Raw genomic sequence first — 16,933 nt, 5'->3', positions numbered from 1 at the left:
TGTTTTTATCGATGATTCTTTTGTACAGCTCTGGTGAAAGCACATTTGGAATATGGTATTTAGTTTTTTTAGACTTTGCCTTCAAAAGAACACTGATTAAAGAGGAAGGAGTAGTGGGCAAACATGATTGCTGTTGCTCTATTCAGGTATATGGGGCTGATTGAGTTTACCTTCCAACAGTCCTTAAAGGGTTTGTCCAGGCTTGGGGCTCAAGTCTGCTGTCACTCTATGTCATGTAACTGCAAGTATAGGATTTGCATACTCTCAGCCACATTACTACTAGACATATCTGGCCTGTGCACGTCTAGTCGGCATGTGACTGCATGTATGTAAATGGCATACTTGTGGTCACATGACCACCCACTCCTGGCACCAATGAATCTTGACAACGCAGTTTTTGCACTGTGAGGATTCACAAGTCTGCAGTCACATAGAGTGTCTACAGAACTATAAGCCTGGACATTGACAACCCATTTAAACACAGTCATTCATGACCACTGTCACTTCACTCTAATCGACCATAGTGAGGAGGAATAGGTCAAGTAATCAGATATTTCATGGACAGACCTACTATTGGTGCGACCTGTGCAGCCGCACAGGGGCACAAGAGCTAAACGGGCCACGTACACCTCCAAAGCAGCAAGCAGTCTTTGTCACAAACAGATAAAGGGGTGCATTATAATGAACTATTGGACTACAAAGGGGCCCATATACTCCTCTTGCACAGGGGCCCTCTCCTGTCTGTGTCCGCCCCTGAAATAGTTATCACCTCTTCTGTGTATTTTGGAAAGGGACAACCCTTTAAAGCACTTCATTTGTGTAGCCTGGAGGAAAGAAATGAATGGAATGACATAATGGAAACCTTTAAATATGTTAAAGTGTTTTTTTTAATAAGAAAATAATAGAAGGACAAGAGACACAATCTGAACTTAGTTGAAGCAGTTTCAGAAAATATTATTTTACTGAAAGCATAGTAAATACTTGGAATAATCTTCTAGTTGAACAGTAAGTGAATGGGAACCTGCAGGAGATAAACACACGTCTATCTAAATGTTTCTGTGCTTTGTTGTTAATCTTTGTAAATAGAAAAAGACTAAATTGCAACAGAATTGTAAATGCTAAATAGGACAACTTAAGAACTTCCTTTCACATATGATTGCTCACCCTTGAGCGGTGCAGAAGTCCCAGGGATGGCTGAATGTATACACAATGTTGCTCTTGTACATCTCAACGCCTTTGATTATTAATGTTTAATAAGTTGGAGCATTAATTGGTGCCGCTTCTACTTTCATCACTGTTTCAAAATGAGACCTAAAACTCATAGCATTTTTTGTTATAAAACCCTGTAACGTTTAGAATGACCTAACAGCAGGACAGCTATCGTTTGTAGGATGTAGTGAGCTGTGATTATTATAACATTATACTCTAATATTTACTCAGCCGGCTACAGAGCTCCACATATGAAACACTTCCATACCTATAGAGTCCTTTTTTTTGCTTAAGAGGAGGAAATTGGTATTTTGCGATTTTACTAGGATTTTTTCTTTCCAGCCTTTACCTTCCCATTTCCTGCCAATAATATTCCTTCATGCTGCAAGCGAGAAAATCCTCTGACTGACATCGCTGATTGTGAGAAGGAATATACTAAAGCAGGGGGCTCGGAACAAAAAGCCATGATTGTTTAATAACTGCTAAAACTTCCCCAAAGCAGCAGCGTACCTTTATAGCTAAAGATTTTTCGAGTTGAGAATGAGCCGGGATCAATCTGTGCTAAGATAGGGGATGAAAAACAAGTCTGGAAGCAAAAGGTAAATATGGATATTCATGTGAATATATTATTATACAAAGGATGTAAATAAATGTGTCTTGGTCATTAATTAAATGCACTGTTCAATCTTTGAATCTTTGTAGCCTGTGATATTTACATTACTATATTTTGTAATGTTTAGATGCTTCTTTAGTAACCAGTTCACTTTGAACAATACCGGTTGGGGCAGAAGCAGATAGTCCTGATTTTTGCCAAGGATGCAGACTGGAGTCATTCTCTACTGTAGATTTTATGAATTTTCTCACTACCTTTTTTTCAGGGTTTAAAATCCAATTTTATTAGATTTTTGCTGCAGCCTCAAACAAAACAGCAAAAAAATCTAGAAAGAATGCGAATGGAGTAATCACATGACATAATAGATTAGGTTGGATTCTTTACCAGTAGCATTTTCTATTTTTTTGCACAGCATTTTCATGGTCGTTTTGAATGTAGTTTTCTAAAATGTGGTAGCCGGACATTTTTTAAAGTTCATAAATGATTGAAACTTGTACATACACAGCATTTTTGTTTTTAGAGGTTTTGCGGCACTTTTTTAAAGTTCCCACAATGAGTATTTGGTGCGTTTTGATGATGCAGATCAATCAGCTAAATTATGTAATTTTCATTTTTTTTTATTGCGTTTTTGAGTGCATTTTTTTTACATACGTTTCTATTACATTTTTTTAAGCTGCGTTTTTTGTCTCTTTTTGGTATGTTTTGTTTTAAATAAAACTGCTTTGTTTTGGATATTTCCTGTTATTTGCCTTTGATAAAAATGTTATTAACAAAGTCAAGTGTGGATTACATCTGTTTTTAGTGCTTTTGCAAAACGGAAACTCAATAAAAACCCACAACTTGCGAATTTTTCATCATCTCATTCAAGTGTATACAGGGAATATCCGCAAACCATATATTTAGAGAGAAATTGATGTATTACACCTCTCAAAATCACTGCGCAGGTCGCTTTATGCAGCATAAAGAAATAGTACAATGAATATGAGATTCAGGGAAGTCCCATTCACTTTGGTAAAACTGTAATATTTTGCAATTTTTTAGCAGAGAAAATACGCAGTGTCAAAAACGTACCAAATACACAGCAGGGGAGCCTCAAAAAGCAGAACACTTTGAGTAAAAAAGCAAACAATAAGTTTTAAATATAAAAAATAATGGAAAATGTTTGAAATTCATTACTTTTTTTCCCCAAGTGTTTAAAATTTGTTCATTTGCATCAAAATTTAGAGTGAATCTGATTTTGCAGTGACAAAAAAAATGCACAACAGATAGGGCATAGTGCAGATTGGATTGGGAGATCTAGAGCATGTGTGAACAATTGCACAAGTTTATGTGACATCTTACTGTTATTTTTTTGCAATCTATAACATGCAACAAATCCTTTGTGTCTGATAACTCCGCTACTTTCTGGGGATCCAAATATACTAGAAGTATTATCATATTCTACTTGTTTATCATGACCAAATATTTATTAGGATTTACATAATATTTATTTTATAGCGTCTAAAGTTTATTTATAATGCAGTCACAGGAGCATAATGAGAACGTGCAGATAATAAAGCTACAGACACAGATGTTCTCTATAGGTCATATAAAGAACTTATTTTTTTAACTCAGTAACAATGTATTTAATTAAAATTAGCTAGCTAGATAGTAATATGAATATATATTGTGTTTATTTTGAAGCTATTTATTACTCGGGGTGTCATAACAGAATTTTTTATTTGGATGAAAAACATAAAGGAGAATATTTATAATTGCGTTTGAGCTCTAAATTATGAAATTTCTTTGTCATAAATGCGTGTAGCAAATTTATCAATGTTTTACACTATTTATTGCACCATTTTTTAGTATCTACGTCAGAAGTTTAAAAAAAAAAAGAAAAGGCCTAATTAATCTTTTGGTGTGAAGTGCGGCATATTTATGCATCCATTTCAATATCAAAGAAGACTAAAATTCTAGAATTGTCACAGCTGTCGTGAAAAAGTGTGAAACAAATACATTTATGCTGCAAACTTAATTTTGAACATGAATAAAAAGTCGCAATCTGTACAAAATTCATAATGAACTTCTGACATTCCACACATCGGTTTCCCTTTTTTATATAGAAAGAAGTGTGTTACCATGCATAAAGAGTTGGACTGGCATAACTAACTTACATTATATTTATCATAACATTTGATATATTATTAATATGGAGGTGCTGGGTTGCAGTTTTGCTCAAATTATGACTTTTTTGATAAATGTGGGCCACAATTTTTATTTTTACTTTTTTACACTTGTGAAAAAGTCATGAGTTTTAAATAATTTTCAGAGTGGTTTTTACAAGTGTTTTTGATGCTTTTTTCAATATTATTTTGTAGTCAGAGCTTGCTGCATTTTGAGAATAAAAGCCACAAGCAACAAAAATACCAGACAAAAAAAATGCAGTGAATGTAGACTTTGCTATAAGTTTTAATGCAACATTAAGCTTTAGTATTTTTTTTTATCCCAAAAAGGCATTAAAAAATGACATGAAAAATGCTATATGTAAAAGTAGCCTTAAAACTCACCTCCATTTATAAAATAAAAATAAAAAATTACAGGGTACAAGCCTGCACAAATCATTTTTTAAATTTACTTGCATGACCGATTTTGCACTGAATAGCAGCGCGGACGGGCCGCGGGCTGTGCAGTCTCCTGGTTTTCTGTGTCCAATAGCGGAGCCAATGTGCTGCTATACGGAGCAATATTGTTTGTGCAAGTGGTTTAAAAAAACAATATTGTGCACAATCTGACACTAATATGTTTTCTCTATTATTGGAGGTACACTTTAAACTTCATCTTTATCGGTCGTTCCTGTAAAATAGTTTTTAAACTTTTCTAAAACCAAACATATAAAGAAGAAAAACGATATATTCTGTAAGACTTGTAATTCTTCTTAGGGATATATGGTTTACATCCTCAGTTTTGTACCATTTTTAATCTTCACCAAATTAATACTTATCCGGTTTGATGATAGTTGGTTTATTTTGCATACATTTCAGACTGATTTTTATCACTGTTTTAGATCAGATTTTCATCAGTGTTTGGCCAGTGTATCCATTTTTACCATCAGAGTTTTATCTGTTTTTCTCACATGCAAAACAAAACTGATGGAAGTTTCTCCAGCTTCTCCCATGGGCTCGTGCACATGACTGTATTTTCAGTCCGTCAAAAAATTGGATCGCACTCGGACCAATGTTATTCAATGGGGCAGTGCAGATTTTTTTACTGACTATATCTGAATGTGAAAAAAATCGCAGCATGCACAATTTTCCTCTGAAAACCAGATGAGACTCACCCATTCAAGTCTATGGGTGCGAGAAGAAAATCGGATGCCATACGGAGACACAGTATAATAACAGATATATTGCAATTCTGCAACATAGGACACTGTAAATGGTCCTGTAAATGATTCATAGCTGCTGTAAAAAAACAGATTGTCTACGGATGACAAGTGAGAAAAAAATCATCGCAGTTTTCTGGATGAAATTCTGAACGATTTTTTTATACAATCGTGTGAACCTGCCCTAACGGTCAGTGAAAAACAGACTAGGATGCAATGTGAATGTCATCAGTAAGCTGTCTCAGCTTTTTTACTAACCCATAGACCAGCGCAGATGATTTTCATCCATGACTAAGATCATGGATCAAAATTGGACACGTCTCCATGTTTTGCTTTTTTTTGATGGACACTCAGAAAAAAATAAAAAACGGACATGTGAACAAAAGGGGCCTAAGTGGAAATGTATCTGCTTACAGGGAGTAGAACTTTATTGGACAATTTTGATATTTATTTTATAACCTGCTTTTATGGCTCATTCAGACATCAGTGATTTTTCTCATACGCAAAAAGTGCTCTGAGTTTTATCAGTGCTTTTGAGCAGATTTTCATCAGTTTGGTTAGTGTTCATTTTTACTATAAGATTTTCATCAGTTTTCATCAGATTTTCATACAGTTCTAGCAAAGTGGATGGGATTTGTAGAAATCTTGTGCCCACTGTGCTTCTTTTTAACATTGCGTAAACTGACTTGCGGTGCGTTTTTCAAATCCGCAGCATGTTAATTTCTCTTGCTGGTACGCTGAGTTTTCTATGCCGAATTTCCCCCTTAGGCTTACATTAGATGTGGAAAATCCACAGCAGAAGAACGCATGTAATCCGCACCTAAGTATAGTAATAAAAGTTTTGTGAAAGCAAAACACCAGGAAGTAACAAAAACAAAGCAGCTTTATTTAAAGCATGACGCGCAAAAAAGAGACAAAAAATGCAAAGTCAAAAGCACAATAAAAATTCAGACGTCAGATTTTTGGCCATTTTTCACAGACTGATTGATAGGAGTTTTAAAGCTGCCTTTTAGTATGTCAACTTTCATATTGTTTATGCTGTGTTTTGGAACACAGAAATGTGTTTTTTTTTTGTCTGTAATCGTGTGCCGATGAGACCTCATCCTTAGAGCTCGCTCTCAGTTGTGATTAAATCGGACGAATGCAATCTGATAAAAAATCGGATTGCATTCGGACCAATTTAATCCTATGAGTGTGTGCTCAGTGGCGTTTTTTTTCCAGGTCCGATCGGATTGCGATTGCATTCTGGATTCGGATCGCACGCACCCATATGAAACATCGCACTGCACTCAGATATCACCCGAGTGCAGTGCGATTCCCGCCGAAGCCAGCAACAGAGGAGATGGAGAAATTGATTTCTCCGTCCCCTCCGCAGCTGTGCTGCGATCCTCTCTGTGCGAGAGGATCAGAGCGCAAAGCACTGACACTCGGCTCACACTCGCAGGAGAGCAGGAGCCGAATGTCATTAACATATTGCATCCGATGCTCTCGCATCACATGCCATACGCTAGTGGGACCCCGGCCATACTGTCAGTTTCTGTCTTGTTTCCCCAACAAAGAGACTCCTAATAGGACATATAGTGCACAAAATTAAGTACACCCCATTGGAAGAAGAACATGTGAATGTCCTGGGAATCTTGTATTCCTGCTGTGGATTGTGGATCTGTATCCTCTCTGTGGCCTTTACATGAGAACCTTTTTAGCAGCTCCTCACATTGCAAGGATAGGTTCCCCTTGGTGTATCAGAGGGCATCGAGCTTCTGATCACGATATTTCTTAGATTTGGAGGATCTCTGTAGCAAGGGAGGCTCTTTGAATATTATTTGTAGCTGGTCATCTTTGAGATTATTATTTTGTTTCTCCCGCTGAGAACAATCAATCTTTTTTCTACCGGCTAACACACTACCAAAACCTTTTTTTTTTACCTTCTGATTTAGACATACTGATAGAATTATTAGCTTTCTATGACATTGTTCCATGTGTATGTATGTAAGATAAGAAAATTGTGAGCACCATTGTCTGTGGGGACTGATGAGAGTGAGAATCTTGGTACATGGCTACGTATGTTCTATGTTAGTACTATAAAAGCTACAGGAAATAGCCCTCTATGGTATATAGAGAAAAGCAAAATTTATGGTTCTCTGAATGTGGAGGCACCTTTTTTTCTTCTATAACATGTTTTAATTTTGCAAAAGTACTAAAAGTTAAAAAAATAACATACACATTTGGTATTAGTGTATTCATAATGACACATGGTGAAAAGGTAACTTGTTATGTTGACCTCATAGAACACAGTAAAAAACAACACAAAAGCTATTGCTGGAATTGCTGTTGATAATCAGTTCCTTTCATCTCAATGGGGTTGTTTTGGCGGCAAGCACATGATTTCTGCAAGTACTGGTTACATGAATGGGACCGTCACAGAAATTTCTGCCATAAATCTGTTGTGTGTAGATTTAAGGCTCTGTTCACATCTGCATCCGATGGCTCCGTTCAGAGTCTCCTTTGCACATTCCACAAAAGATATCAGCCAAAATTTTGAAGCTTGCTGCCCTGTATGGTCCAGTAACATGGAGGACACCAGAACGGAAACCAGACACTCTATTATAGTCAGTAGGGTCCATATGGCACAGCCGGGGTCTGCCATGCAGGTGGTCCGACACTGGGGTCTGTCATGCAGGGGGTCCAACACTGGTATCTATAATGCAGAGGGTCCGACACTTCTGTTGCTTTCATATTTCTGTTACTAAAACAGAACACAAATATGGAAAATAACAAAGCAAATGTAAACAACAAAAAATTACTTCTGAACTGATGGAAACTGAAGATTTGTTGGCGTCAAATAGATGAGAGGAATCTATCTAGATGTTTTATGATATAGAAAAATCTAATGTTGGCATATCCTGATCCCTGGTATGGCTTTATGAGAGATACATTAATTATTTATCAGTTGGGTTACACTTAGTTTTCATGTAGAAGAAAAAGGTAAGGAGAGGAATATAGGTTCTCCAATCCCCTCTACACTGAAAACATACCAGATGTAAGCAACACCAGTGTGAACCAAACCTTATATGTATCTGTGCTCATGAAAGTTCTCTGTTTACATGAACATGAGTCCAGCTCCAGGGGGCGACCTTCATGATGCAGATTACAAGGCTTTACATACTTTTTATAGTCTGTGACGATAATGGCTATTTTGGATGCACATTGATGATGTTTTGTTAATGTCTAGCAGTAAAGAAATATCACTTTTTTCACTGAAAAACTTTTTTGGAATTCTGCCTGCCTTTTTTTATTGTTTCTACTATTGCAAAATAAATATTTATTTGGGGGCTTTACACCCAGAATTTAAATCATATGGTGCTGTTCCAATTTTTTGCCATAGATAGATAGATAATAGATAGAAAGATATGAGATAGATAGATAGATATGAGATAGATAATAGATAGATAGATAGATATGAGATAGATAATAGATAAATAGATAGATAATAGATAATAGATATATAGATATGAGATAGATAGATAGATAGAGAGATAGATATGAGATAGATAGATAGATAGATATGAGATAGATAGATAATAGATAGATAGATATGAGATAGATAGATAGACATGAGATAGATAGATAATAGATAGATATGAGATAGATAATAGATACATAGATAGATAGATGATAGATAGATAGATAGATAAATAGATAGATAGACACCACTCCAAAATATGATGCTGAATTTGGGTCAATAAAAGTACCCCACTTTTTCATCATCATATTTTGGAGTGTTGCCCATTTTTTGTTTTATATTGCTAAAGGGGGCAGAGTCAGGGCTTTAAAAGAAGATAGACATACCATAGATAGATAGATAGATAGATAGATAGATAGATAGATAGATAATAGATAGATATATAGATGATAGATAGATAGATATGGATAGATAGATAGATAGATAGATAGATAGATAGATAGATGAATAGATAGAGCGATATATAGATAATAGATGGATAGATAGATAGATAAAGAGGATAGATAGATAGATAGATAATAGATGGATAGATAGATAGATAAAGAGGATAGATAGATAGATAGATAGTTAGATAGATAGATAGATAATAGATAGATAGATAGATAGTTAGATAGATAGATAGATAGATAATAGATAGATAGATAGATAGTTAGATAGATAGATAGATATTAGATAATAGATGGATAGATAGATTGATATGAGATAGATATTAGTTAGATAAAGAGAAGATAGATACCATAGATAGATATAGAGAGAGACATGATGGTGTAGATCTGTATGTGGAATAAGTCTTGCTAAAATAAATGATTGGAATAACAAACCCATAGATCATCTCTCCCTTTGTAGCTGATGCATGGGCTGAGCTGAGAGAAGCCCCTGAAATAGTTAAGTGGCCAGTGAGCAGATTTAGAGGTCTCGGAGCTGTGGGGATCCCAGACACTGGTCGCAGTTAGGGGTCTCCTTTTGAAGCATAAAATCCCTGAGAAGGGAAGCATTTTCTCTTCTTTGCCGGGATTTTTTTTTGTTAATGGCTTTTCCTTGCCAGAACCAAATGTAGGCAAGCTTACAGTAAAAAGAAAGATAGCAGTTAACATCTCCCCCTACAGTCATTTATTTAGACAGAAGCGGCAGAAATCTAAATACATGTATTCATAGATAAGATGAGGGATCTGTAAGAAGGAAGAGTTTTCTGTGAATTGTATGTAGGAAAAGTTTACATACCATTTTTTGACGTTTGCGCACATTTCCACAGTGAACAGCAGGCGGCGCTGTTAAGCCTTGATCATCACCCAGCAGGACCCGCAAAGCTCTGAGACCCTAAACGTCTGTGGATCTGGAAGATCAGTTACTAGCAGAGTCCATACTGCTGTTTTCACATGGATACGAAACAGCACGACACAGCCTACATATCCATAAGGAACATGAGATCACTGAGAGCTGAAATACTCCCATACATCACCTTCACCACTAGTTTAGATGACAATTTGCCTGTCCTGCACTATGTACCCTGTTTTGTAATGGAGGAAAAGGTGGGGACATGATATATAAAGACTCTAGATCAGTGATCCCAAACCTGTGGTGTTCCAGCTGTTGCAAAACTACAACTCCCAGCTTGCAAGGAATGATTGAAGTTGTAGTATTGCATCAGCAGGAGGCCCAGGGGGCATTATAGACTGTAGATTATACTCATGAAAGAAAATTTACTGAAAAAAAAAATCTTCAGTGCATTCATAATATATCACTGGCATGTGCCATCATTCCCATCAATTGCTTTATAAATAACCAAAGAAACCATACCGTGTTACCAGTAAGATATTATAGGTCAATGGAAGCATAAATAGCACAAGGGGGACTTATGTCTGAATTCAATATCACGTTCATCATGTTGTGATGCTATGCTCCCAATATTTTATTTCATAACATTATCTTTTTCACATTATCTCTTTATATTATTCACCAGTTCACAAAACTCAAAGTTTGTTGAGAATTTTGGATAAAAAAAATGCTTGAATTACAACATATATATTTTGAATATACATTGGATATGTATATATATATATATATATATATATATATATATATATATATACACATACATATATATACATACACACATATATATGTATATATATATATATACATATATGTAATATATATATTCTATTATGCGGCTATTAATTTCAGAAAGTAAATTCCAAAATTCCCGTAAACAGATCTTCTTGATGTCATGCTCTGTATGTCAGAGCTTGAGTAGTAACACTATAGATCAGCAGTTCAGGGTCTCAGCAGGGGCTTGTGAAAGAGACACACATGACAAAGCCATAAGTCATATGTGCTCTGTATAAGTGTCACATATTCATAGGATAGAGACCAAAAGTAGCAGAGCTGGAATGTTTAGTCTTATGAAAATCACAAGTGTTGCCAAATAAACATCATCTCATCTTCATCAGTATATAGTGTACATTATATTATGTGTGTGCAGTGAATTACTACTTACTATTCACACTGCGTGAGCCAAGTATAATAACCATATAGGAGCAGTGATTTCTGGTCTTTACATCACGGGGGGGGGGGACTTAACATCTCTGAAATAAAAGTTTAGTTTAATATTGTGTGGTCAATTTGCAAAAAGCAAAAATTGACAGGATAAAGCAATACTCTATATGTGAGGAAGATAATTATCTATCCATCTATCATCTATCCATCATCTATCTATCTATCATCTATCTATCTATCTATCTATCTATCTATCTATCTATCTATCATCTATCTATTATCTATCTATCTATCTATCTATCTATCATCTATCCATCATCTATCTATCTATCTATCTATCTATCTATCTATCTATCATCTATCTATTATCTATCTATCTATCATCTATCCATCATCTATCTATCTATCTATCTATCTATCTATCATCTATCCATCATCTATCTATCTATCTATCTATCATCTATCTATCTATCTATCTATCTGTCTATTTAGAGAGAAAAAGAGAGAGAGAATAAGACTTTTAAAGTTTTCTACATAGGTAAACACATGGAGAGATTCTTCAAGGCATCAGCATGGTAGGATAATGTAATATATCTATTCTGTAAGGGTAATATGATGTATTAATATATGGATTACATAATTAAAATTGTAGGAAAAATATAGTTATATTATTGTGTAGCATACTGTATCTACATATATAATGTATCTATATTTTAGTATAATATGATGAATATAATGTCTTTATATACATTTTTACTGCAAAGTCTAAACGCATATTTAAATTATACTTTTTATTATTATAATTTTACTGGAGTAATATATATATATATATATATATATATATATATATATACATATACATATATATATATATATATATATGTATATATAGTCTCAGTGTTGTAAATTGTATATATTGAATTTACTACTAGGTAAACGGTTGGGATTATTCATTCATATGTTAGAATTACACTAAAAAGAAAAACTCCAGATTATTCCTCTATGTGTTTAATTAATACAAGTTATATACTTACATACTGTATAGGGATTATTTTTGTTTTTTAATAAGACTAATAAGAATTATATTGCTCCTATATTATCTATCTATCTAACAATTTATCTAACTATGTGTTTGCCTATTCATTCACCCATCGAATTATTTATCACCTACATTACTATATAAATTATATAGGTAGATCATTACATATATAGTATATATACATACTGAATGGAGAAACATAAATGTCCATTTAATAGACTCATTTAATAATTTATAATATAAAATAATTATATGTATTATCTAGGGAACCATTATGATTTTCTTTTATTTGACATCCTAAAATAGACTGTTATAACAGGCAATATATTAGCCGGTATCCCTATGAGGATAATATATTGGAAAACATTATTTATTTATTTATTTATTTACATAGTCAATAATTTAGAACTACATTAGAGAGTCTTCTTCTACCTATCAGGATAATGCGGTGTTTTACTAGCAGCTAATAAGATTTATCACCTTCCACCATACAACGTGTAATCCCCGGTATATTCTGGTGATTATCATTGTATATACCAGGATCATACAATCAATGTAAAGGACAATAAATTCTAAAAGTATATTTAATATAATAATAAAAATCAAACTTTTGCATATTGGATTAAAGCAATATGGATACCATTTATGGATTATTATTTTATTTATTAGAATTAAATAATCTGCATACATAATGGGAAAATGATCTGAGTTACATAATAGTCATTACAAGGGAAGTAAGGAGAACACAATCTATGAAGAATAAACCATATTCTTTATATATTATTTGTTCTAATATTATAATCTGGCAGTGAGGGAAACAGCACATTATTCCATATATACAAAGCATTCAAAGGAGGCAGAAACCATAGACTATGCAGTAATGGTATGGGAACAATCATGCACATTTGCATCACATATACTCAATAGTCAGCTGGTAAAAGAAATGTATCATGCTCATAGATGGAAGTAGTTTCCTTGCACACAGTCATCACACTTCCCACTGCATGCAGAAAGCATACACATAGGGCAGCCATTAAAATGCATATATACACATAGAATAGAATATATATAGACTGTATAGAATAAATCCACAAGGAAAGAAAGCAATGTCTATCCCTTACATCTATGATCAGGGATCATGTACCTTACAGACCTAATTTTCGCATTTCATGCCAGCATTGTGTTGCATCCACTATGCAATGCAATTTTTTTTTTTAATGTCATGCAATTTGTAAGTAGCTGTTTGCATCTTGCAGGATTTAACCCTGGCACCCAGGGGGTTAAGGATCCACCTTACCTTTCAGCAGCACAAGCAGATGAGCCCGCAGCCTGAATCTCTTAAATGGGCGGTGCTGGGTGACTGGGACTCTTGGCCCAAGCTGCTTAAAGGCTGGTCAGGGGCGTGGGTTTCCCCTCCAGCAGCACCAAAACATAGCAAAAAAAAAAAAGAAAAAGGGCTCAGTGACATGCACTTGAGATAAGGGCAATTAGTTTCCCAGTGAGCCTCCTCCTGAGCAGGATAACGGTGTGTGCAAGACAAGAGCGATCAAAGGGTTCCTGCCTTCCTCTGCAGCACCATGATCCTGATGCCCCCCTGTTCCCATCCTCTGGAGGTCTACCTGCTGCTCTCATTATTGATCATCAGGATCCCAAGGGGCTCAGGTTCCCCTCAATTTGGGGAAAGGAAACTCTTCCCTGCCTCCAGGTCCTCAGGTGTGAAAGGAAGGACATTGATTCTCCTTGATGTCAACACCAAAACTCCTATCAGGACTGTGAGTGAGAACTTCCTCTCTGTTCAGCTGGACCCCTCTATCATCCGTGATGGCTGGTTGGACTTTCTAAGGTAAGCCCCACCACAATGCTTGCCGCAGAGAAGATTTTCATGTCATGCTATGAAATCGATACTTCTATTTCTAAACCATTTTCCCCCCTTTCCTTTTTTTCTGTAAGCATGTTCTAATGGAGAACAGAACTGGTTTCCATTAAGATGCACATGTTTGCAATGTAAAAAGCATTTCAGAAATTTATCAGTTATGACTGAAAATAACCCTTCTGCTTGCATATAAGCAGCAATTAAGCATCTTGTAACTTTGCACAGAAGATGTCTGTGAGGGGACAGGGGCCACAGAAGTGGTCAGTAAATGTGGTGCTGTCTAGAAGCAAGTAGTAGTAACAGAGCCTGAGAGCCTTGCACAGACTTCTCAGCCTCCTCATAACTCTAAGATCCTGTCTTTTCTCTGGCTCCACAAATAAATATTAGAAGCCAAAATCTCTTCTCTCCACTGTTGTTTCTGAGGCAACTGCACAAAACATGTGAACTGTAAAACCAGTTTAAAGCCACTTTGATCATTAAAGTTCCTCTGGTATATAAAAATCATACAGGCAGCAGAATGTGTTCACTCTTCAAGTCTGTGATGTGAGCCATTACTGGAACCTGCACACTGCTACAAATGCATCAGCAGAATTCTTCATTTAATTTGATCCATGACTTGCTGCAGATTACACATGAATGACTGGATTGTGCCTGCAAATCTGAATGTTAGCTCAGATATTATATATAATCGATTGAGTGTGAGAGGAATGGCTGATCTGTAGTCATTTTATATTAAGTAGTTTTATTTAATTCATTTCTGGGGAGTTTTCATGATGTATTTATGTAAAATTGCAACAAAGGAATTTTATGTTTTTTTCTTAGAAAAGGATTGTAATGCAAGTCCTGAAATTGGGATTAATATATAAGAAGATAGATATGAGAGACGGAGACAGATAGATAGATAGATAGATAGATAGATAGATAGATAGATAGATACAAAGATGGATAGGTAGATATACAGATACAAAGATGGATAGGTAGATAGACAGATAGAAAGATATATAGATAGATAGATAGATAGATAGATAGATAGATAGATACAACTATGCCACGCCACATGGGCTGATTAAAGTCCACTTTATTTTTGGTACTACTGGAATGCTGCCTGCTTTTTTCTTTTTTATATATTTTGCAAAATTGGATATTTTGCTTGTGAGGCCTTGCACCCATCATTCTAGTGATACAAGTGTGCTGTTTTTTTTTTTTTTCTATCTAGATACAAAGATGGATAGATAGGTAGATAGATACATAAAAGGATAGATGGATGGATAGATAGATAAACAGTAGATAGGTAGCTAGATAGATACAGTAGATACATAGATGGATGGATAAACAATTGTTAGATAACTAAACAGTACATAGATAAATAGATAAACAGTAAATAGATATTATACATATAACTTTTCTCATAAACGGATTGCAGTGCAAATCACACAAAATTGGGATGCATGTATTTTCATCCAGGATAGATAGATAAATAGATAGATAGATAAATAGAATATAAATCTTAAAACAGGCATCCAGTATAAGTGATAAAAACAGTGATGAGTTTTTATTGACCATATATGAATGCCTTATTATTTTGATAGATAGATAGGTAGATAAATGATAGAGAAATAAACAGGTGATAGACATTTGATACATATATACATTTTCTGATAAAGTAATTTGCTGTGTCAAAGTCTTGAAAAATTGGGATGCATATGTGTGCTAATGCAAGATCAGTAGATCAATAGATAAGAAAAGAAACTGGAGACAGCACAACAAAAATTAGAGTAAAAAGTGTTTTTTAATGGCCCATTGTGGTGACGTTTCGGTTCAGAAATGTGAACCTTTCTCAAGCTTGAGAAAGTTTCATATTTCTGAACCGAAATGTCGCCACAATGGGCCATTAAAAAACACTTTTTACACAAATTTTTGTTGTGCTGCCTCTAGTTGCTTTTCTTATCTGGATGGTTTGGTTGTTGCCAGGGAGGCTTTGCACCCTCATTGTTCTAGTGCTGCTATATCTTCTTTTATTTATAGATAAATAGATATATTGATATGATATAAATAGATGTTAGATGATAGACGACAGATAGATAATAAATAGATATGATAAATGCTAGATAGATAACTATGACATAGATATACAGATTTAGATATTAGATAGCTATATAGATAGTAATGGATACAGAGATAGATAGATCTAGGGAGATAGAGATTAGAAAGATAGATAGATATGAGTTACATAATATCCAGTATATATGAATGTTAGATGGATACATAAATATATATATTACATTATTTGATAGATCCCATTTATTTATGTTACATCCAGATTGATCCAGACATGCACACATTCTTACAATCAATTCACTGGGTGATCATTTTTTTCCTTTATAAGATTGGAAATTTTCAACCCTCTGGCCTTACACCAGCATTTTTTATATAATTTTTTTAATATGATTTTAGTAAAACCCATTTTAAGTCAAAAGCAAGTTGATGCAAACTGGTTTTGTGTCATCCTTGAATAGTACAAACTAATACAAGCATCTTCTAGCTACCAAAAAGTGCTGGATGGTACTTGGAAAATTATAGTCCATAAAAATATTGTTAGAAAACTAGAAGAGCATGTTAGATACCCTTATTTGTACTGATATGTGAATGATCAGACTAATATCAGTCAAATGGAGCTTGTAAATGGTCATTGATCTGATCGAAATCTGTCTCAGAAAAGGTATCTGCTGCACTTAAGAATTTGTCTAATAATCAAAATACAATAATTATATCGTGTAAACAGCATCTGAAAAATCACACCGTTATAAGTAGAATGG

The 16,933-nt window shown here is 34.6% G+C and overlaps 1 protein-coding gene and 1 long non-coding RNA gene across 2 annotated transcripts in view; one reads left to right on the top strand and one right to left on the bottom strand.

The window, feature by feature from the left end:
• Window positions 1-6,127: 6,127 nt before the first annotated feature.
• Window positions 6,128-11,296, bottom strand: LOC141271221 (uncharacterized). The gene is made up of 3 exons (XR_012321865.1): window positions 11,207-11,296; window positions 9,931-10,111; window positions 6,128-7,932 (listed from the first exon to the last, which is right to left on the bottom strand). It is a non-coding gene; the product is annotated as an uncharacterized lncRNA (long non-coding RNA).
• A 2,397-nt stretch (window positions 11,297-13,693) lies between these two features.
• The window catches only part of HPSE2 (heparanase 2 (inactive)), a 438,762-nt gene continuing 435,522 nt past the window's right edge, over window positions 13,694-16,933 (top strand). Inside the window, exon 1 of the mRNA XM_073685001.1 lies at window positions 13,694-14,087. Within this exon, the coding sequence (XP_073541102.1) occupies window positions 13,822-14,087 (266 nt within the window). The 5' untranslated portion in view covers window positions 13,694-13,821. The remainder of the gene's footprint in view (window positions 14,088-16,933) is intronic.

This window comes from Phyllobates terribilis, unplaced genomic scaffold (assembly GCF_046119375.1).
Source record: "Phyllobates terribilis strain yellow unplaced genomic scaffold, ASM4611937v1 Scaffold_5__5_contigs__length_657084704, whole genome shotgun sequence".
NCBI lineage: Eukaryota > Metazoa > Chordata > Amphibia > Anura > Dendrobatidae > Phyllobates > Phyllobates terribilis.
The sequence above is the reverse complement of the archived record's forward strand: the minus strand, read 5'-3'. Positions and strand labels throughout refer to the sequence as shown.